We start from the raw sequence: 22,325 nt of genomic DNA, 5'->3' as shown, positions 1-22,325 counted from the left end.
TTCTTCTGCGCCTACAGTTGAGGTTGGTTTCATGGTCCCAAATAACAGTGCCCTACAGTATGCTTCCCATAAAACACCTCATTATGGTGTACATGGAACAAAGCGAGACAGACAGGGCCTCTTTCCCCATCGCCTCTGCTCTCGGTGAGCCCCTGCAGCATTACGCATCTCGTAACAATCATAACCTTTACAACTGACGCGGTACTAAACGCAGCGCGGTCCTGCGCAGAGCCAGGCTGGACAGCACGTAGGGTCACGACCTTTGCGTGTGAATGTGACAGGCAGCAGCCTATTACAGTGTAAACCAGACTCCCCTCAGGCAAGCACGCGGCGACACAGTAAATACTTACAGGATGAGCCCCCTGAGGTGTATCACATCGCTTTATTCGTCATTTATGCACATACTACCACCATGCTTCTGCGTCAGTCCCCTACCGGGCAGAAACTCCCAGGGGCCCGTGGTTCAACACGGGCTTTCCCCAGCTACTCCCCAGGCAGCGCCCGAAGGCCGGCGCTGGCGCTGCCCGCGGAGGCCGGTGTCGGGCCTGGGGCTGGTCCCTGTCCCGCTCGGTCCCGGTGCAGACAAGCGAATCTTCCCGGGCTGCTCGCGGCCAATCCGCGCCGCCAGGGCTCGCCCCCCGTGGCGGGGAGGGACGCGGGCCGCCGCGCGACCTGACCCGCCCACTGACCCGCTCCCGCCAGGCATGCTGGGAGCGGTAGTTTCTTCCCAACCTCGCTTTCCGTCGGCTCGCGGTGGGGTGCACCTCTCGAGGACTACAATACCCAGAAGGCCGGTGGGCGCCGCGCCCCGTCCCGCTGCGCTGTCTCTGTCAGTGCCTACGATCCCCAGCGCGCTCCGCGGCGCGGCGGCGGGGACCGGGAAGGAGAATCCGGTCCGAGAGGGAGCGGGCCGGCGGGGCGCGGCTGCGCAGAGCGCGGCTTCCTGAGTGTCTGGTGGCGGCGGCCATTTTGTGGTGCTTCTTCCCTCTCCTGTTCGGGCAGCGGTGTCGGGACCTGGCGAGGGGGCGAGACGGAGCGGGGGGAGCCGGGGCCCTCACCCTCACCTTCCCTTCGCCTCCCTGCGCGGCGGAGCCCCCCTCCGGCGCTGCCCCTGGGTGCAGCTGAGAGCGGCGCTCGCCCACCATCATGGAAGACGACGGGCAGCCCAGGACCCTGTGAGTGGGGAGGGGACCGCAGGGGAGCCGCGGGGCCGGGGGGGAGCTCCGGCGGTGAGGAGTGAGCCCCAGCGGGCCCGGGGCGGAGAAGGGTGGAGAGGGCCGGGCCGGCAGCGGGCCGAGGCGGGGAGGGGGATGCGCTCCCGGAGGCGTGCGTGGCCGGGCCGCGGTGGGGGCGGGGAGGCGCGGGCCGGGCGGGTGCGGGGAGAGGGGGGAGAGTGGGGCCGGGGGCCGCAGAGGTCCCAGGGGAGCGGGGGGAGCCGGCGGACGGGAGCGGAGCGGAGGGTGCTTGAGGAGAGAGCGTGTGAGGGAGAGGGAGGGACGGGGAGCGCGGTCCGGAGCTGGCCGTGGGGAGGGTTCTCGGGTGCCCGAGAAGAGCGGGCGGCGGGGACGGGGAGGGCGCAGGCTTGCGTCGCACCGATTCGGGGGGAAACCGGAGCTGCCGCCGGTGCTGGCGGCGAGGAGACGCGAGATTTAACTCCGTCTGTGTCCGGCGCCTGGGGGGTGCGGGCGGCGGGCCCCGCTGCCCGGCCTGTGGGTACGGGCCGGGGCCGGCGCCGAGTGCCTGCCGGGCGAGCGGCGCGGGTCGCCCGTTCTCGGGTCCCCTTCGCAGCGGTCCCGGCGTTGGGAAAGTTCTTTGTGTTCTCCCGGCGGTGGGTGGGATGGGGAACGCCGTAAAACGAGCCCATGTAGCGGGCAGGGTAGGAAAAACTGCTTTTCCCTCCAGTGTTTTACAGTGTGGTTCAGTCACAGTCTCTTGGGCCCTGGCAAAAGAAATAACTGTGTGTTGGCCGTGTCTCTCTAGGCAGCGTTTAATCAGTTGGTGGCTGTCATCTGCTTTCTGTTTAAAAATATAAAATTGAGCTTTTTTTGGTTGCTGTTGAGTTCTTTTCAACTCTGCAGGTATGGTTTTGATGGGTTTTCTTTGTCCTGTTGACTTACATGAGGGGGGCTAGTGTGTATGATTAGGCACTTGAGAGCATGTAATTCTCTGATTATTTTAACTAGTTCATAGATTTTCAGTTTCCAGTTGCCAAAGGATGTTACGTGCTGTGTGAACAGGACAGTGTCTGGGCTGTCCATAAGAGAAAGGCAATCTCTAACAGTACAGTGTTCATGCAGCCCATATGAGAAACACAGCTCAAGGCAGTGCAAATGAAATCTTTATCTATTTCATTTTTGGGACAGTAGCCTTCAGAAAGGCTTTGAAAGATAACTTGGATTGAAGACCACTTTAAAGAAATTACTGAAACAGAGTAAAATATCTCTGAATTTTGTTTCCACTACCAAAGTGATGACTTGGCATTTAAGGCTTTTCAAGGCAACTTGTGTTTTTTTTCTCCTTCCTATGTCTGCAAAAGTTCTTTTAATATGTTTACTGTGTAGTAGAAGTTCTTACTTAGTCCTTGCTCCCTGCAATGCATAGTTTAAATAAGCATATCTTAAATCCTTTTTGTGTTGACTACCCAAATGGTCTGAGTTTGCTTGGCTCTGATAGTGGACGTAGTTTTCAGAGTGTTGCTTTAGAATGAGAGGAGGGAAAAGGGCAAAGTTACACAGCATTTTACTCAGTTTTATTTTCAAGGTTCTTCTCTTCCTGATTTGCTCCTCTTTTTAAATGAGTGCTATATCTAGACTAAGTTTTAAAATGTTCTTTTATATCTAGACTAACTTTTAAAATGTTCTTTTACTGCTCACACGTCTTGGTAATACATTGGGAGTGGGTTCTTCTTACTAACGCACCCATTGATGACCTGACTTAGCTCACAGTCACTGACAAGGAAAAAAATTACATTTGTACGAAGATGTCTGAAATTAGCATCTCTACAGCTGCCCAAGATGTTTTATTGCACACATGTGACTGTTTAATTTGTCCAACTAATAAACAGCATACACATTAATTTCCTAGTAGTTTTGTAGTAACCACAGTCATGTAGGGTTACTTTCCTGTAATAGTTTGAGGGCTTTTTTCATAGAACACAAAAATTCCGCTGTAGCATTTCTCACATCTCCCTGTTGTCCCTACTTTTATCTGAAATATCTTTACATTTAGAATTGCAAGTTGTGTTTTAAAGGTTGTTATCTTGGGTAATACTTTTCATGTAGTTATGATCTCTCATATAAGTAAAGCTCATTTGCCCCCAAGAACAACTAATAATATTGTAAGCTGAGCTTCTTGTTTTTGTTTGTTTGTTTTTACAAGGGGGGGAAATAAGTGAAGAACAGATTGTTTCAGTAGCTATTTAAGTCATACTTCACAAATGTCTTTTAGTATTTCATTTATTCCTTCAGGAAGAGAAAAACTAAACCTGTAGGTTAGGAAGGAATTTCCTTTTTTAACACTTGCAAGCAATTTTTAAAATTATTTAAAAAACCCAAACAACAAAACCCAAACCACCTAACCACTGTTCACGTAACATTTATGCCCATATTAAATAACTCAGTAATAATAATTGTTTCCATTTCCAGTACTTACAAAGCTGTTATGTTGTTTTCAGTCATATTGGTCAGTCATGAACCTCTAAGAATTCAAAATATTTTCTGAGGCTTAATATAGAAAATAGACACCATTTGCATTTTTCTTTCTCACGTTTCATAGGTCTTTATAGAAATGTGAAGAATAACGTTCAGTATTTTCTGCCAAAAGGTTTTCCTTGCTGCTGTAAACAATTTGAAGGTAACTTGAGAAAGGGGGGGCGTTTTTGTAGGATTTGTCACACCCCTCAATTCAAACATGTTATAGAAAATGCCCAACGTGTCATTTTTTTAGCTGGTCCTAAAATGAGCTGTGGGCTTCTGATTTTTTTTATATATATATATAGAGAGAGAGAGAGCATTTGAAAGCTCTGTTTTCTGTGAGTACTGTTGGATCTCCTTCCTTCACAAGCTGTATCAAAGTCCTGTTTCTACTTTAAAGTGGAAACTAAACCATCAGAAACCTGATGTGTTGCTAAGGTTATCAGCTGTTGCTGATAACTGGGGGAAAAAGTTCTGAATTTGCATGTTGTTCTTATTAATGGTTTTAGAAAAAACTTCATGAACAGTGACTGATACACAAGTTGTTATATCATTAGCCTTGCTGTGGTGTACTCCAAGTGTTGTGGCATGTGGATAGGGTGCAGAAAGAAGACTTCAGCTGTGAACTGGGAGCTGGATTCACTTCTCTTGTACTTCCTTTCAGTTGTTATCTTGTAGGGGAATATTGTTGGCTAGTGGAGTCTACAGAGTGGATTTTTATTGGTATCATTTTATGTCTGGTAGCTCACTAGCACTAGGCAGAGAGGTGTTGCTAGAATTCCTATGGGCTTTTCACCACATCAGTTACCTTATTGCTTATCATACTTTCTTCATTCAAATAATGGAATCTTGCATGTTGTCTGCATGACTGTGAAAACATATTTACTATCTTTACTCCAAGCAGTATGTAGGGGAGTTTTGTGGACCTAAAAGTAGTGGCTGTAAATGTCCCTTTCTTCCCTACCTGTGCAGGATACAACAAAAACCTGTTTACCTTCACAAAGAGGATTTTTCTGTTCAAGCCAAAGAGTTTAAACTCATTACTTGCTGATGTGCACTTCTTTTGTTCTTTGGATAATTTTACAAGATCTCTGAATTTCAAATACAGTTTCTTATTCTTTCTGTTGTCAGCATTCAAAAGTGTGATATATTGAAATTCATATCAGGAGAGATGTATATGGTTGGGGTTTTTTTTTGTATGTGTTTATTAATTGGTATTTAAGTGCTTCAAACTTGCAGAAGGGAACAAACACTATTGCCTGTATGCAAAAAGCCACAACTTTTGCTGCCCTGTCACATTAACCAAGACAACAGCCTATAAAAGTATAGTAAGTGCTTCTTCTCTATTGGGTTTTATAATTTTTAAAAAGTTTGAATAATATATCCTCTAGAATGTAACAGAACGAAAAGATTGACATACCATGCAATAGCATCTTAAGAGCCATATGTTTTCTTTAGGTGTGGTTCTGCTTATTTCAATTTCATAAAGTAGAATAGAAAATACTATGTTATTTTATGTCATGTATAAATTGAGCTAGAAGGGCGAAAACTGGGTGGACACTGGCCCTGTGTGGTGGGTGATTAGCATCAGCTGAGGAAAGTTTTGTGTTTCTGTTCCTAAAGTGTTGAATATGTTTCTTTCCTTACCTATATAGTATTCAAACATTGTACACTGAAGATGTTCGCTTGTGTGTGGTTTTTTTAAGTCATCTTTAACTGTAATGAAGGAGGTAATGTTACTGCAACCTACTTAAAGACATGAAAGTAACCATCAAGTCTTATTTTTTTAGTGTATTGTTTCAAATCTGCAGAGGTTTGTATTCCCATATTTTACAATGCAGTTCACGAGATTTGGGTCTGTGTGTATGTTGTCCTTGTTACATGAACCTTTTACTGTGAAGTATTCTCAGCATGTGTATTACTTGAGTTTCAGTGTTAGCAACGTGTGAAAGGTATTAATGCCCTCTGACTATGGTAATATTAAAATTAAAAGCAGTATTTATCATATACATATAGAGAATTAATGGACCATTAGGACTTTACATCCCATTTGAATCTAGCAATCAAGTGGCCCAGAAGTACACTGCTGATTTTTATGAATAGACAACCTGTTTCATAGCTAAAGTTTATGATGCAACATTCTCACTCACAACTACCTTGATGAAGACATAGTGGTACTGGAAAACCACCTAGTATCTCTTTTAGCAGTTAGTGTAATTTATCTTACCTTAATTGAATAGATTTCTGAGGAGTGGCTTTTCCTGCCTTTTTTTGTCAGACCAAGAAGAATTCTTCAGATTGCTTTTCAGAGTTCCTGCATTTCCAGAATACATATTAATATCATGCAGAAGAGGCTGAGATTTTGTTTTTCTGTAGTGTTAATTGTACTACTTACTGTATCTGATTTTGCAGTAGGAATAATGTTAATAGGACTTCACTGTATTTAATTTCATGTCTGTGTTACCGTACAGGTGCTTATATTGGCATGCTCTTGAGGCATGATGTTAACTAATACTGTTCTACAACAACATGCAAACTAGTAATAAGTTCACAGTAGCACTGACACTTTATGTGGGAATTCCTACTGGAAATCGTATTTTCCATCTGATCTTAGTAGTATCTGCAAAGGTTAATATTTCCATTTAAAACTATTAGTGATTCAAGATTTAATCTTGGTGAATGATTAACAAAAATTTAGTTAAGGCTTCAGAAAGAAGGTATGGATAAATGTTTAACTGCTAAGTTTTCAGAATAGAGAATTGAGAAGTCAGTGAGATGAGCAGTTTGTCCTGTAATGGGTCTTAGAGAATTTTTCAGTTTTTAACTTCTTTACTGAAATGCTTCGTAACAGTAAAGGCTGTAAATGTAGCTTCTATTAATGACTTCTATTAATTCATACATATTTAGTAAGAAAATAATGAGTACATGAACACTTTTAATGGATGTTTCTATATTCATGTGATGTGATATAGAAGAAACTTGCTCTGGATCTTGTGTAGTGTTTAAGTGCTGGCTGAGAAAGGGCAGAACTGTTTCATAGCTGTTGAAAGAATAACAACATAAACAAAAATCTGTTGATATCATTGTGTGGTGTTCAGATGAAAACAAGTAGTGTCCATTCTAATTTTGCTGAAGCTAGATGAAAGTCCAGTTGTCAAACACAGAAGTTGTTTTTCAACATTTTTAAAGAGATGCCCATTAAGCAAAAGTGTGCACTTAAATTGCTGCACTCAAAAGAATTTGGCTCATGCATAGACTAAGAAATGCTGGTTCATATTTTTGTTCAGTGAAGTGTATTAACAGCTCAGACTGACTTCAGTTTACTGTATTATGATGTTCTGTAATAGATCAGAGTAAAATGAATAAAATGTGTGTTGTTTCAACATCTAACTCAGAAAAGTTCTGCTCGTGTCATTGGTTGCATTTGAATGCTTTGTCTTGACAGGCTTACTTGTAAAGATAATGAATGTCCCTGTGCTGATGACTTTTGAGTTCTGTTGGTGTGACAAGCCTTTCTCTATACAGAACACTTTGTTTACAATATGATTATGAATTAGTTGTCTTTTTTTTTAAAGAATTCAGTTTTGCGTGCATGACTCTTTCTTGGCCATCTCTGTGACCCGGTTTTACTTTTTGTGAGAGTAAAATGTAGCAGAGTATCTAGAAATAGTTCTAAAACTCTGTTGTTGGATTTCTGGCTATCTGGGTAAATCTAGGACTCTGTCTGCACTTGATAGGTATTTCAAAACTTGGAATTATTTCTAAGGTTTTATAAATAAAAAAATCAGGAAGTATGGGTGATACTGAAGTAACACTGCCAAAATTTTGGGGAGTTTTTACAGAAGTGGTAGCTGTTGAGATAGATGCTGTGTGGAGCATTCCTATGGCATAATGCTGTATAAATTGCCTTGCCTATTGGTGTGTGGGCTGGTTTTCCAAGTGTTCAGGAAAACAGAGAAATTGAGTTGGTTGCTTCCAAAGCAGCACAATTTGTGTGTGATAGCTACTGCTGAACTAATAGGAGTTAGGTGTGGGTTTGTACCCAAATTCAGAAGTAGTCTTGATTAGATGCTCAGTGGGATGTTGTTGTGGTATAGCACAGCAACAGGGATGTTGTTGTGGTATTAGCCAGCAACTAAGCACCACAGAGCCACTCGCTCACTCCTCTCTGATGGGATGCGGGAGAGAACTGGAAGAGTGAAAGTGAGGAAAAACTTGTGGGTTGATAATAGAACTGTTTAATAATGCAAATATAATAATGATGAAAAAAAAATATACAAACCATACTCCTGTTTTCAGTTGTGTGGCCAACTTTGTAGTTTAGAAACCATGGGAATGTTGCATTAAAACTGTATCATGAAATAATTTGTAAATACTGTCTTTAAGATAGCTGGGATATTTAAAAGGGAGATTTTTTCATTGTAATTTAAGATTTTAAAATAATAATTACATTTGAGAAGATAAAAATTTCTCGTTTAAGATGTTTTTTTATTTCCTTGTGTAGCTATGTAGGAAACCTCTCCAGAGATGTGACTGAAGTTCTTATACTTCAGTTATTCAGCCAGATTGGACCATGCAAAAGCTGTAAAATGATAACAGAGGTAAGGCCTTCCACATCCAGGGGGGTAGCAAATATAATGTAACTTTGGATAAAATTGTTTAAAATAAGTGGAGTTGAGGGCTTCTTTTGACATTACTGGTAGTGGGGTTTTTTTCTGTTGATTGTACTTGGCTTTTGGGATAACTTTTTACAGAAAAGACCTGTTGTTGCGTACAGTCCTGTACTTTTCCTGGTAGCCCTGACATACCTTTTACTAGCTGATGAGATTCCACTTTATTTAAAGGATTGTTAACCACCTCTTTTTAGAACCATGTTGTTCCGATGATCAGAAACCTTATTGTTTCAAGTGTTACTCATAGCTATTTTGTACATTTTTCACTTTATTTGAACATGAGCCTCAATAATTCTTCTCTCCTTGAATAAATGCTTCTTCACTATGAATGAAAAGTAAAAAATCCTTCAAAATAAGTTTTACTCTTCCTGAGCCTTTTCTGTGCCAGCACGAATAGCTTGTCTGCACCTGTCTGTTCTTAAATTAATATTTTCTTGAAACAAAGTGACAAAATTTCCATAGTATTCTGGATAAGGTCTTTTGTACAAACTGTTGGTAAGTATTAATACTTTCTTCTCTCCATTGTAAATACTCTGACATGTTTAGGGTTGGTAGCCATTTCTGTGATCTTGCTGACACATCCTAGGCAACTTCTCGCTCCCTAATATTTTTCCATCCTTCTGCATTTATAACTGAAAAACTTTGAGCAGGCAGGGACTAATTGGAACTTTTGGTAGGTTTCATCTTTGGTTCTTTGGCTCTGGTTTTCTGTATGCTCTCCTTCCTTTCTGCTGCTTATTATGGTTCGTACTAACTGGTAATTACAGATTTCCTGATTACAGTCACCTTATTTTTTTTATCAAGATCGTTAATGAAAATATTAAAAGGCAAGTCTTGTGACCAGACTTCTTCAGGAACACTACTAGTAACTCTTCTGTAGTCTTCTTTTCCTTTCAATGTGACACTGCTTTTTTGGGTTTTAGCTGCTTGTTGTCCACCTGATGTTAGGTTAATCACTGTCATCTTTGTCTTAACTAAGAATTTCCCATGTGGCATGTTACTAAAACTTTTTAGTCAAGGGCTCTGCCACATTTTCTGTAAGTTTATTGGAGAAAGGTAACTAAACAGAAGGCTAACAGAGCAAAGTTGTTAGTTTTTCTCTGAAGAAACAGTTTTGGTTGTCATGCTCTTTGGAAATAAGGTAGCGCTGCTCCAACCTTCGACTGATAGAGTGTTGCGTCGGTTTGGTTTCTTGAGAACCTCATGAGAAATTCCAACAGTCATTTTATGTTGTTTTAGGCTTTGTAGTTTTAAGTTTTTACATAACCGTAGAAATAACAAGGGAGACATCTTTATGAAATAAGTAGATAAACAAAAAGCTACTTGCGGCTATATTCAGTCGTACGGAGGTGAACGCACTGGGCTGACCTTAGCACCTGTCACCAAGCAGTCAGCAAGTGCAGGTTGGATTCTAGACTGGAACTGGCCTGCAGCTACAAGTGCTTTTAACTGTGAAAGTACCTGTCTGTATTGTCCCATCCTTCTAATAAGTGTGTTGTAAACCTTCCATAGGATCAAAGTAATGTTTGAGTAGTTCTTACCTGTCCATTGCTATTACCACTATCAGTCACGTTCATACCTGAATGTTTTCCTTTTGTGGGTTTTTTTCTGTTTTCTTTTTTTCTTAAACCAGGTGTGTCAAGTGTGTGCTCATTCTTTCTCATTTGTAGAATATGTGACTTGAACATGTCACATGTTTTTTGGGGGGATATATTATATTCAGGGTGGTGTGGCTAGCATTTTCAGGTATCTTGAACACCTAAAGATCTGGGCATCTGCAAAAGAGGCTGCTTTTATGTTCAGACAAGTTCTCAGTGTGAAAGACGACCTTCCCACAGTCTAAAAGTAAAATTGCACTTCAATTGAAGCATAAACTGCACTGAATCTGTTGAGGCCTTAAATGGGTTTCCCAAATCTTGTTCTCATTGCAGCAGGAAAGTAGAATGGGAAGAGAGGTGAATTAAGGCTTACTGTTTCGGGGCATCTGGCGTGAATGTGCTTTTGGAGCACTTCATGGCTGTTGTGACTTATGCAACATTACAAAAAAAAAAAAAGAGTTCATAAAGTTTTTCTCTTGTCTGTTCGTTTTGCATCAGTTAGAGGCACCTAGTACTGACAGTATTTAGAAGGATGACTTCAGATTACTTGATCGTTTCAGGTATATAAAGGCCTTGTGATCAGTTCATCTATTAGATCTCTTTAATAGCTTCCCTTGTTAAGGTGTAGGCAGAACTATGTTTGAAGATGTACAATCTGGTTTTACAGGGCAGAATTAGAATTTCTTTGTCCATATAAATGTGTGTGAATTTTCAGATGTTAAATAGTAAAAACTGGTAAAGGCCTACTCCTAAATTGTGTTAGAGCTATGCTCTGTCTGACACTGGGGGAGGTTGATATGTAAGAATATTGATACCAAAGCAGTTTATTTACATGCTAGACATTTCCCTGTCCATTGAGGAAATAATTTGTTTAGTTTAATATTAGTGTTTATCATCATCTGGTCTGTGTACATGCAGAGTAGTAAATGCAGGTATTTTGGTTTGTACTCATTAAATCTTTAGTCAGATTAAATCAGATGTTAAAGTTAGCATTCTAATCATCATTTCCACTTGATCAACTTTTCAGAAAACTTTTATGTTCTTTGCATTTAATACTCTGGTACATATAATACTTCAGTGAGATTTGTTTGTCAGTATTTTTAATGGTGATTCAATAGGCTATCCTACAAAAACAGGTTATACCCAAGATTTAAGAGAGTAATAATAAATTGATTAATATCTTTTTCCCTCAGTCAAACTATTCTGAGTCCTTTTAAGGGAATATTTCCTAGTTGCTGGGTATAACATTTCTCACTTGAGACTGAGAATATGCAACTCTGTGTTGCTGTCTGCTAGAGATTTTCAAGCAAATGAAAGGAAAGACTTCTTAAGTAGGAGGAGAGAGAAAATTGGTGAAAATGTATCTGGGGAACAAGGCTTTGAGTGTATATATATATGAGGCAGAAGACCATTTTTGATCTTCTCTCCATTCTTCCCGTTTTTCCCCCCCTTCCATTCAGTTTGCAGATCACTTTTCTGGTAGCTTAATTATTTTTAGTTTAGTAAACTTAAAATACTGAGCCCTCACACAAAGTAAACTATACTTCAGAAATTGCTAGACCTTTAGTAAAAAGCCCATCTTAATTCTTGCATTTAAGTGTAATGTCAAAGGCTATTTCATAAATCTAATGCAAATCATTCTTAAAGTTTCTAGCTATAAGTAATATATTTTCCTGGATTTTCTTCTCAGCAACCCGATAGCAGAAGGGTCAACTCTTCTGTTGGATTTTCTGTTTTGCAGCATACAAGCAATGACCCTTATTGCTTTGTGGAATTTTATGAACACAGAGATGCAGCTGCTGCATTAGCTGCTATGAATGGGAGAAAAATTTTGGGAAAGGTAAGTTGCTTACATTATAATCTTAAATTTAAGGAATATAAGTGTGTGTGAAAATATTAATAAAACTGGGGACATTCATTTTGTTGAAGACGTTTACCAAGGTTAAATATTGTTAGAATAATACTTTAAAAATACTGATTTAAAAAAAAAGAAAAAAGTCTCGTTTAGGAAACGTATCTTTTGCGATGTTCTAATTACTACAGCATTTTATATCGAATGACAATTTGTAAACATTGACAGTTGTAACCCACCCTTGAATGAACTTAGAAAATGTAAGAATTTTGTGAATCTATACTAAATCTTATACTTATTTTCAGGAGGTCAAAGTAAACTGGGCAACAACACCAAGTAGCCAGAAAAAAGATACATCCAGTAAGTAAAGTAATGCCACAGTATCACTTCTACACGATGTGGTAATAATTTGTCATAAATGCATTTAAACATAACCTTTCTCCTTCCCATCTTGTGTTTAATAGAATTTTGCAAACTAATTCTTCTGTTTCTGCTTTACAACTGGGGAAACTGGAGTGGACAGATTAAATTGCTGCTGCTCATCAGATGGAATCCTGGGTGTTCCTGGTTCCCAGTGCTGTGTGCAGAGCATCACTTTCTCAGGAGCTGAAATTTTAGATAGCAGTTAAATATTTGATTAGTAAATTATTTATTTTCAGATCACTTCCATGTGTTCGTTGGGGATTTAAGTCCAGAAATAACAACAGAAGACATCAAGTCAGCATTTGCTCCTTTTGGTAAAATATCGTAAGTATCACAATAAACATTTCCAATATCAGTTAGAAAATATGACAGTGAAAATTTGTTTGAGTTGAAATGTTATTTCTTGTCTTTTTAGAGAATTTTTCTGATGTTAATTGTCTTATGTTGGGTGGGCAGTAAAGAGGGGTTATTGTTTCATCTCAGTATCTGTCATGATTATAAATATAGTAATGTAATTGTTCTCTGGTTTTGCTGAAAGCAATGTGCTTTTAACCTAACTTATATGCTAATGTCCTTCGACTTTTTATTAAAATTTAATTACTGTTCCTAAGTATGACTTTTTGTTGTTCAGAATGTGTACAGAATAGTGACTTGACAAGTGGTATATGTTGCAATCTGCATGTATTTTGTATGCATTCATACTGCATTTTATAGGCAGTATAGAAAATTGGTCAATTAAAATATAATTATATGAAGCAACTAGTTGAATAACTTGTGAATGTTTTGAAAAAAAATAATACTTATGAGAATTAAATCTACTTTTTTAGATGGTAACGGGGATGAATTAAGATTATAATATTTAAATGAAAGAATGGTGGATTTACAATATGTGCACATTTCTGCCAGTTAAGAGAATGTTTCTTTAAACTTCTCGTAGATAATTCAGGTGATATCAGATCACCTGGTGTTATAATTGAACGTATTTATCGTTACAAGAATCCTTGTGAGTGCTAAAGTATGCATGTCCTTAAGAGTACTGCTACAAAAAAGTCTGTTAATCTTCTATCAGTTATCTTTATAAAAATCCTTTAAAGTTGCACATGAATGTTTTTGTACTACTTTACAGGAATATATTTCTAAGAACAAAATTCTTATTTTTCTCTTGTTCTGTACTCATATTTTTAAATGAATCATAAATCTTATTTCTTACCTCTGCTATTTTGTTTATTTTGCTTTTTGTCTCTTAATGTGGTAAGTAGTACTGTTTAAAAATCAATTTAAAGAGAATAATTCAGGTTTCTGTTTCTCAATCTATATTTATACCTGAGACCTGCAGTTTTTCTAAAGTCCAAGTCACAATTAAAAGTAATAGCATTCTGGTTATTTTGCAGAATTGCTCATAAGAATGGACAGGATCTTGAAGGCTAACTGCAAGGAACTGTGCACACTGGAACTCAGTTGTAGATTTTTTCTCATTTCTATTTATTCTTATTATACATTATTTATATATACATATTTTAGTATTTACATTTTAACATTCTATATTCAGTGCAGTTCTATATTTCCAATCATTTTAACTTACTCACTAAAATTTCTGTGTAAATTTGTTGTTTTCGTACTGGTGTGCTTAGCATTGTTGTTAGTTTTATTCTCCTTTCTTAAATTTCTGAAAATGTCAATTTTTCAAAATTTACAGCTACCCAAACTCCAAAATGATGGTAGAGAATTGACCAAGAAAAATAAAGAAATCTGTTAACAGGCCATGTATGCCTTTTAATTCCTATTTTTTCCTCTTTTTCGATTTTTTTAATATTTCATATATTTTGTATCACTAGGCAGAAGACATTTAACTATTTAGAAAATGCATGGTAATTAGATAGAATTGTTACAGTAATTTATAGAACAGTAAACCTTAGAGGACCCTAGCCAATAGAATATTAGAAAAGGAAACTTTGTTTCTCTTATACTTCAAATTTGAACATTCTAGTTTTAGCCAGTATAGGTTATGTGGATAGGTTGCATGTTTATTACATGTTATTTTTTTTGTCCTACTGCTTTTTTCTAACAGGTAAAGAAGCAATAGGGAGAGGTCAGGAATGACTGTAGTTTTAGGGCTAACTGAATTTATAAGAAAAAAATTATGCTCACAATACAGTGTGTGTGGTTCCTTTTAGTTTTTATTTTGCAGGTTATTAATATTACCCTCATATAGCTGTGCTTCTTTTCACAGGGATGCACGGGTAGTTAAAGACATGGCAACTGGAAAGTCAAAAGGCTATGGTTTTGTATCTTTTTATAACAAACTGGTGAGTAATCACAACGTAGATTTAAAATATTTTCCACTTCTAGTTTTGCCTCTTTGTTTATACATTCACAATGTATCAAACTTTCCCAAGGGAAATAAATTTGCCTGTACAGGACAAATTTACTTCAATCAAAAACTTCAGTTATTTGTGGTTAAGGGTTGAAACAATTCCGATGACAGTGATGCTGTGAGAACATTGTGAAAAAAGATTCGAGACCATTGTGAAAGAGGATTCCTGAACATGAGAAGCTTGTTTGGGTGTGTTAGGGTAGTTTAGCTTAGTCTGTGGAATCATCTCTCCTACAGTGAGTTGGGTGCCCGGTCCAATCAGTAGTGCTTTGGGTTGCTTAGCTGGGGCACTGCGCCAGGTCCAGTGTGGTCCTGTATGTTAAGGTAGGAGCCCCTGCAAAATGACGTCCAGGAGCCCGCAGTCCAAAGGAGTGCAGTGCCACGCCACACAGCAGGGTTTGGCGTTTGCCAGGTTTAGGTTCATGCCAAAGCTCAATCTTTCTGGGGACCCAATGCAGCCAGTGTGTCATAAATCCAGCCACACCAGTGTATTTGCTTGCGCTCTGCATCTCAGTAAAGTTCTTGGTTGGTCCTTTGCTTGAGTTGTTGTAATGTTTTGAAATCTGAGATGGTTCTTTGTATTGAGTGATTAATTTGCAGCCAAGAGTTGATTCTGTACTTCTAAAGCATTTTGCTTATGCATATTGTAAAACTGAAGGTTGTTCTTGGTTTTGTATTGTGTTGGTGTTACTACATGATGGATAATATTATGTATGTTTAGGAAAAAATGCTTCTGACAAGTGACTAGTATGCTTTCTGATACAGATATTAAAGATGTTACTTATAGAACTTAGTGTAGTGCTGATAAGAATAGTGCTATGCCCTACTACTTACAGTAATACAATTGACTTAAATAATTCTTGATGATTTTGAAGTTAAATTAAGTGTTCGACAGTGTAAGAAATTTGTGAAAATCATTTGGAAAATTGAGCTGTATGTGTTTAGAGGTAACGTTTAGGACACCATGGGGAAACTGTGTAAACAGTTTTCTGTAAATATTTTCCATAGGAAAAACACACACGGTTATGGATTTTAGGCATATACGCCTGTTTGTGTGGTCAGAAGTCCTACATGTCAAGACTCTTTCTGTCTTCTGTAACAGTTATATGGAGCTGGATCTTAATCAGAAGAAAAAGTTGGAATTTCTTCAGATTTGCAAATGCCATAAGATACTACAATTGAATGCCTTGATTTAGTGTATTTTTGCATTTACATTTTGTTTATTTTAGACAAGAGGAATAGATGTCCTATTCCTTGTACACCTCTTCCCTTATCGTATGGTTGTTTGGTTTCTGTGACCATAGGGGAAATGCTGTAACAGTCATACGGAATTCAGGTTACTGGATTCTTTTAAGACTGAGCCATAAAAATTGCAATTTAAAAATCTTTATCCATTCTGCAAAATTAATGGATGAATGCTAAATGTAATGCTAAAAAGCACTTCTAAAATTTATGTCCTGATTGCTGTTCATTGAGACAGAGCTGCACCTACAGGGTTACGGCATGACCATCCTCAGCTGGTAGTTTAAGGCTTTTTTTTTTTTCCTTTTTTTTTTTTTTGAATTTATTGTCATCCTGCTAGATTGAGGGAAGTGGGATATGTTCCCAGACTTCAGGTATTCCAGCCTGAAGTTAGGAGGCACACCACAGTTAGGAGAAAATTGAAGTGGAACAGTTATGGCATGGGCTCTGTTCCATTTTTGCCATAGCTATGATTCTCAAGACTGGCAGCAAGATTCCTTAGAGCTAGTTTCCTTTCCTAGTCAGTTTGTAACTTACTCATGTTTTGAGAGTGAGGATGTTTGAATAAGTTTTTTGCTGTCTGGTGTTTTGTTTGTCTTTTTTTTCCTTATTGGTCATCTGTCATAATTTCTTTTTTGTCTTTATATATAGTCTTCAAAATGAGCACTCTGTAATTAGAACTTAGGAGGATCAAGTTTTGGATTTGAGTTTGAGATGGAGATGAATCCGTTAGAGCTGGAAGCCTTTGGTGTGAGGCAGGGCAATGCTAGGTGCTCACCTTTAACTTGACCATATGTTCTCTTTGTGCTTGGTGTTTTCTTTCTTAAGCTTTGTACCCTTGGAAAAGCATTTCAAACATGTACTATTTGTTCTGCCTCTCCTCTTTCAAAGCAATTGGGGGAAATACTGCTGCTTGCAAGTATTAGCAAACTTAGCTGTTGCTTACTACATGTTTCTGCTTCCAGTGTGAACTTAAAGATTTTCTTCTAATTCATGCTCAAGATAAGAAGTTAAGCCATGTGGGCCATGGTTTCTTGTGTGTGTTGATACAATGACTTTAATATTTAGAGAACCCAACAAAGCAGTTGATGCTCAGACTTAAATTGCTTGCCTCCAGAGGGCAGAAGAGAGTATGGGACAGGGGGTTGTGCAAATAGTAAATAAAAGGAAATTTATATGCTCAGTCTATTTGTATTTCAGCATTACAGTTTCTTAGTAACTACCACTCAGCTTTCCCAGAACTTATGATTTTCCTAGCTAAACTTGGCCTATTATGTTGTGTGCATATTAAGAGTCTGAAAAAGCACGTTCAGACCTTACTATACAATGTCTTTTGCAAATACATACTGCATGGTCTAAACGTTACTTGGGTTACATCTGAGAAATTTTTCAGTGAGGGATTTTGATGATTAAAAAGTCTTTCTTGACTTTTCATCTGCTACTATTAAATATACTTTTGTATATTGTATTTTTAATACAGTCAATTGGCAAAATAATTCAATTTTTTTATATATATAATGAAAAATAAAGTTGTTTTATTTCAGTAATTGCTTCCAGCATCTGTATGACCTTTGTACTTTTTTGGGCAGCCTTCAAATATTCTAATACAGATGCTTGTTGTGTAAAGGTAGAATATGTATGATAGTAGTTGGCTTCTAACCTGTGTGTAGAAAATGGGGGTGGGAGGAAGTTTTTAACAAATCACTTGTGAGGGCCTTCTGTGTAATCGATTGGCTTTGTTACTTCATTTTTGGCTGCTTGTTGTGGTGGTTCAGAAGTTCGTATTCTTTTTAGTACTCTTACTGGTTTTGTCAACAGAATTAACTGATGACCAAGTCTTTCTTAGAAGCAGACTTGTACATACTTCTTGTTTGGATGTGTTATAGTCTTTATTTTAATCTCTTTAGGATGCAGAAAATGCTATTGTACACATGGGAGGCCAGTGGTTGGGAGGCCGTCAGATCAGAACTAACTGGGCAACACGGAAACCACCAGCACCCAAAAGTACACAAGAAAGTAAGACCTTCATGTAATGCTGTGTTGTGTTTGCTGTCTTGTATGTCACTGGTCAGTGGAGAAATAAAACATAATGTTGCCAAAATCACATAATTTCATTCCATATCTAGCTTGACTTCCAGATCTTAAAGAACAGAATTTTTTGGTATATTATATTGACGTAGTGGTGGCACTACTGGTTTATCATAAAATATTTAATGTCTTTGTTAAATACAAAATTGATACTTGGGTATGAGGTAAGTATCTGTGACTCTGTGGTTCCTGTTAGCCTTACTGCTTAAAAACAGCCTTCTCTCTTCATAGATAATACAAAACAATTGAGATTTGAAGATGTAGTAAATCAGTCAAGTCCAAAAAATTGTACTGTGTACTGTGGAGGAATTGCCTCTGGGCTAACAGGTATGATTTGGTTTAATGCTTTTTTTATTATTGAAGCTTTTTGGACACCAAGATGGTTACTAATTCAAAACCATTTTATTTTGTAGATCAACTTATGAGACAGACTTTTTCACCATTTGGACAAATTATGGAAATAAGGGTGTTTCCAGAAAAAGGTTACTCATTTGTCAGGTATGGACAGAGGGAAAATAAAATCTCTAATTTCCTTAATGAAGTAAAGTTTCATCTTTCTGTAATTTCACTTGATTGAACTTCTGGTATGTTAAAAGTTGTCACCATATGTTCATAGAAAAATTTGGAACTTTTAAAAGTGACCGCCAGTCTTTTTACCTGAGCAGATCAGTATCTGTGAAAGCAGATCTTTTTTCCCTCTGGATTTCCTGTATGTATGGAGTCACTGTTCTTCAACAATCAGATGAAAGTACTATAAAGCCTAACATTAGTTTGTTTTTGCATTCTTTAGATTTTCAACCCATGAAAGTGCAGCACATGCTATCGTTTCAGTTAATGGAACCACAATTGAAGGACATGTTGTTAAATGTTACTGGGGCAAAGAATCCCCTGATATGACTAAAAACTTCCAACAGGTAACTGCACTTTAACCTTTTCATTGTATCACAAAAGCAATTGTGTATATGCCTGTAATGCCTTCCCAGTTAGAATAGCTAAATTTTTAGGTAGTGTCCTTATGAAATTCCATGTTCTGTCTCAGTTATGTTACTTGTTCATCAACTCGGGCTAGTAATTTTGATGGGATATCTGTTACTGTCTTCTGGATATGATTCAAGATAGGGAGAAACTTTGAGGTAATTCTGATTCTTGCTAATTCACTAACTGCAGACTAGGTGACTATCCAACCCAATATTCTTTGGTATTTCAAACACACACAATTATGTTTTTCAGTAACAAGGATTAATTAAGTCACAGTGATGTCTTAATCATTTTTCTGGTCTCATCATTGCTTGTTTTAGCCCTGTGATTGATATAAGCAAAAATTTTGCCTTCAGCAGCACAAAAGGGAACATTATCCTGAAGTACTATGAATTATTGTCTCCTTAGGTGGATTACAGTCAGTGGGGGCAATGGAGCCAAGTATATGGAAATCCACAACAGTATGGGCAATATATGGCTAATGGGTGGCAAGTACCATCATATGGAATGTATGGCCAAGCATGGAATCAACAGGGTTTTGGAGTAGAGTGAGTAATTGTATTTAATTTTTTAGAATGTTATATCTTAAGTTTCAGACTCATTTGGTTCAAGGATTACACGGGGTTTCAAGCCTTAGGTGGACTCCTACATGCTTAAAGCTTATGTTTAATGATTACCATGGACCAAATACTGGGGTGAGTTATTCTGGCTTGTACTTGATCACACCTTTTATGTGTCTGGGTGTTTTTAGACTCAAGGCACAAAGACTTCCTCTATGGTAGAGTTTCAGATGGTGGTCTTGGATCTAAAAATTTTCTGGATTCTGACTTGAGGTGGTGAATCTGAGGTGGAGAGTCTGAGCCTCAAGTCTGAGCCAGGGAGCCCAGGTATTTGCCTAAAGGGTTCATAACTCTGGAGAGAAAAAAACTGCATACTAACATTTCAACTTAGGCAGTTTCAGAATTTGGGTGGGCTTTTAATACTTGATCTCTTGAAGACTGAAGTCTTCACAACAACTTCTGGTTTTAACATGCTTTTAAAATAACTTTTTTGTTTACATAATTCTTCATTATCTCTTGCCAATTAAGCATATTAAGCCCTGATAAGCCTATCACTGGTATTCATGCCAGCTAGGCATTGGGAATTTTTTGCATTTCTGCATCACTGCTGTTGACTTATAGCCACCTGCGTATATACATGTCTTTGGAGGCGGTTGTCCTATGCAACTAGTACCCAAGGTTTGTGGGGCTGCTTTTTTTTTTTCCTGTGTTCTTAAAAAGATGATGATATTTTCAAGAATTACATGATGTAGCACTTAACCTGAATTACTCATTAAAGAGAAGAAGAAATTTTCTATTTTGGTATGAATAGTAGTGTAGGAAGTATGTTTTTATGTTTGTGGGTTTGGGGTTTTTTTGTGTCCGTTGTCTTGTAAATAACTTGACTAGCTTGCATGATTATTTTTCTTCTTTTTTTCCTTTTCCTTTTTTTTTAACCATCCTGTTTCTTTTTAAGCCAATCTCCATCTGCTGCCTGGATGGGTGGATTTGGTGCTCAGCCTGCCCAGGGACAAGGTGCTCCTGTAATACCTAACCAAGCTGGATATGGTATGGCAAGCTACCAAACACAGTGAGCTGGGACTCTGTTTAAAAGTGTGTATTTCATGATAGGCTGCAGTTTCCAGTGACATTCTGAAGACTGGAATGTAGACAATGAAAAAAGAAAATATTTATTTTAAAAATGGAAATGTTTGGAACCTTTAGCACAGCTTTGCTTTGGTGAAGGACACAAATGTCTTCTAGTTCTGCCTTTTTAAGTTTTTGTTCATGATGGATATGAACATGTTTTTCTTTGTGTACAAAAATTAAAAATAAAGTCAATAAAGACAATTCTGACTACAAATTTTGATATAGTAGGAGAAATGGCTAATGAATTTGATCCTTAGGTTACCATTCCATTTTTTTGTTCTGTCTTCAGTGTTTTATATCACTGTGCTTTTTAAGAGAGATGACGTTGAAAAACAGCAAGTTACTTTTAATTGAACACACATCCTGAAATAAACTGTGGACCAATCATTACAACCTGCTAGACAGTATTGATTTTTCAACAAACCTATGGGCATAGCTCAGAAAGTATAGGTAGGTCTCGGAATAATTTTTTTAAAAAATACTTAATTTTTCTACATGCGTAAAGAAAACAGTCTGATACAAAGAATAGTTCAGTCTAAAATGAAGAACAGTACTGTCTGAGTAATTTCACATAACTTTTACTGTCCACATTCAGGCACACGTTAAAACTTTTCAGAGCTGGTTTGCTTATTAAGACTGTAGTAATTTGCATTTAATTTTGAGAAGTAAAAACGTTTTTGCAAGTATGTTGTTTGTATTCAAATCAGACAGTCATACTTGTGCTTTTACATAAAGTTTGAAGGCTACACATTGTAAATATTTCATAATTACAGTGTTTCAAAAAGCATGCTCAAACATAGAAGTAGCAATTGTAATTATTCAAAGTAATACTTAATATACTCTACTGCTCTAAATGCAGTAGATTGACAAGAATGTGCAAGACTGACATTTCCAAAGTTGGCTATTATGTAAAGTTACATAAAGAACTATAACAAAGAGCCTTAATTTTAATTTCATAAATCTTTAATGCATCACGTTTTTGTCATTAGAAATACGAATTTTTTGCTTTACATTATTTGGTATGTAAATACCTTGGTTAACAACCTTGTAAACCTATTTCAAGGTTATTATAAGTTGTATAGTATCTTGAGTGTTTTGAAAAATCTTGATGTTTTTTAAGTCTAGAAATATTTTGCCCAAGAATTTTTTAACAAGATTGTTAAAAACATCTTATTTTAGAGAATATTCAATGTGCCATTTGGTAAATGGAGATGCAGTTGAAACAGTACACTGAGTTGTGACTTATTTTTAATTAAAGTTTTTGTCTTTATGGGTGGTTTGCATGTGATGAACCTGTACAGAGGCTGGGTTGTTTGTGTACTGAGTGTGTAAATGGATAAATCATGAAGATGTTTAAATGGTATACTTGGGTTATTTCTGAATTATTTTATGGATACATTGATATAAACTGCCTCAATAAATTTGAAGTTGAAAATGAATGTAAGTTAGATACAAGTACTGTCTCTTACCTGTGACAGCTAGGGGGTGCAAATGTTTCAGCTGTATACTGAAATACACTGAGGCAGGCACAATTAAAAAAAAAAGTAGGATTTGCAGTGATAGTTCAGTGAAGCAAACTTGCATTTTAAAAGAAACGGAATGTTTGATTTTAGAGACGATAGTTCTAAATGAGTGTCTGAGAAGCTGCATATTTTATCTTTTCTGTTTCTTACCGTGCAGGTGTTGTGAGTTAGAATAGATTTTGAAATGGAAACTT

General features: G+C 37.8%; 1 protein-coding gene across 2 annotated transcripts; it reads left to right on the top strand.

Annotated features, from left to right (window-relative positions):
• Window positions 1-1,146: 1,146 nt before the first annotated feature.
• TIAL1 (TIA1 cytotoxic granule associated RNA binding protein like 1) lies at window positions 1,147-20,853 on the top strand (the record flags this gene model as incomplete). 2 transcript variants are annotated; one of them, XM_082002480.1, is made up of 12 exons in its annotated part: window positions 1,147-1,175; window positions 8,197-8,293; window positions 11,705-11,803; window positions 12,121-12,175; window positions 12,475-12,562; window positions 14,469-14,544; window positions 17,762-17,870; window positions 18,174-18,269; window positions 18,356-18,440; window positions 18,733-18,856; window positions 19,329-19,468; window positions 20,436-20,853. In XM_082002480.1, 12 exons carry the CDS (start codon window positions 1,147-1,149, stop codon window positions 20,551-20,553), a joined length of 1,116 nt encoding a protein of 371 aa, XP_081858606.1. In that variant the 3' UTR covers window positions 20,554-20,853. The 2 variants fall into 2 exon arrangements, with proteins under 2 accessions (XP_081858606.1, XP_081858605.1); XM_082002479.1 differs by having other exon boundaries at window positions 11,654-11,803.
• Window positions 20,854-22,325: the final 1,472 nt, after the last annotated feature.

This window comes from Phaethon aethereus (genome assembly GCF_964289735.1).
Source record: "Phaethon aethereus genome assembly, chromosome: 7".
Classification (NCBI taxonomy): domain Eukaryota; kingdom Metazoa; phylum Chordata; class Aves; order Phaethontiformes; family Phaethontidae; genus Phaethon; species Phaethon aethereus.
Note: the sequence above shows the minus strand (reverse complement) of the source record. Positions and strands in the feature narration are given on the sequence as shown.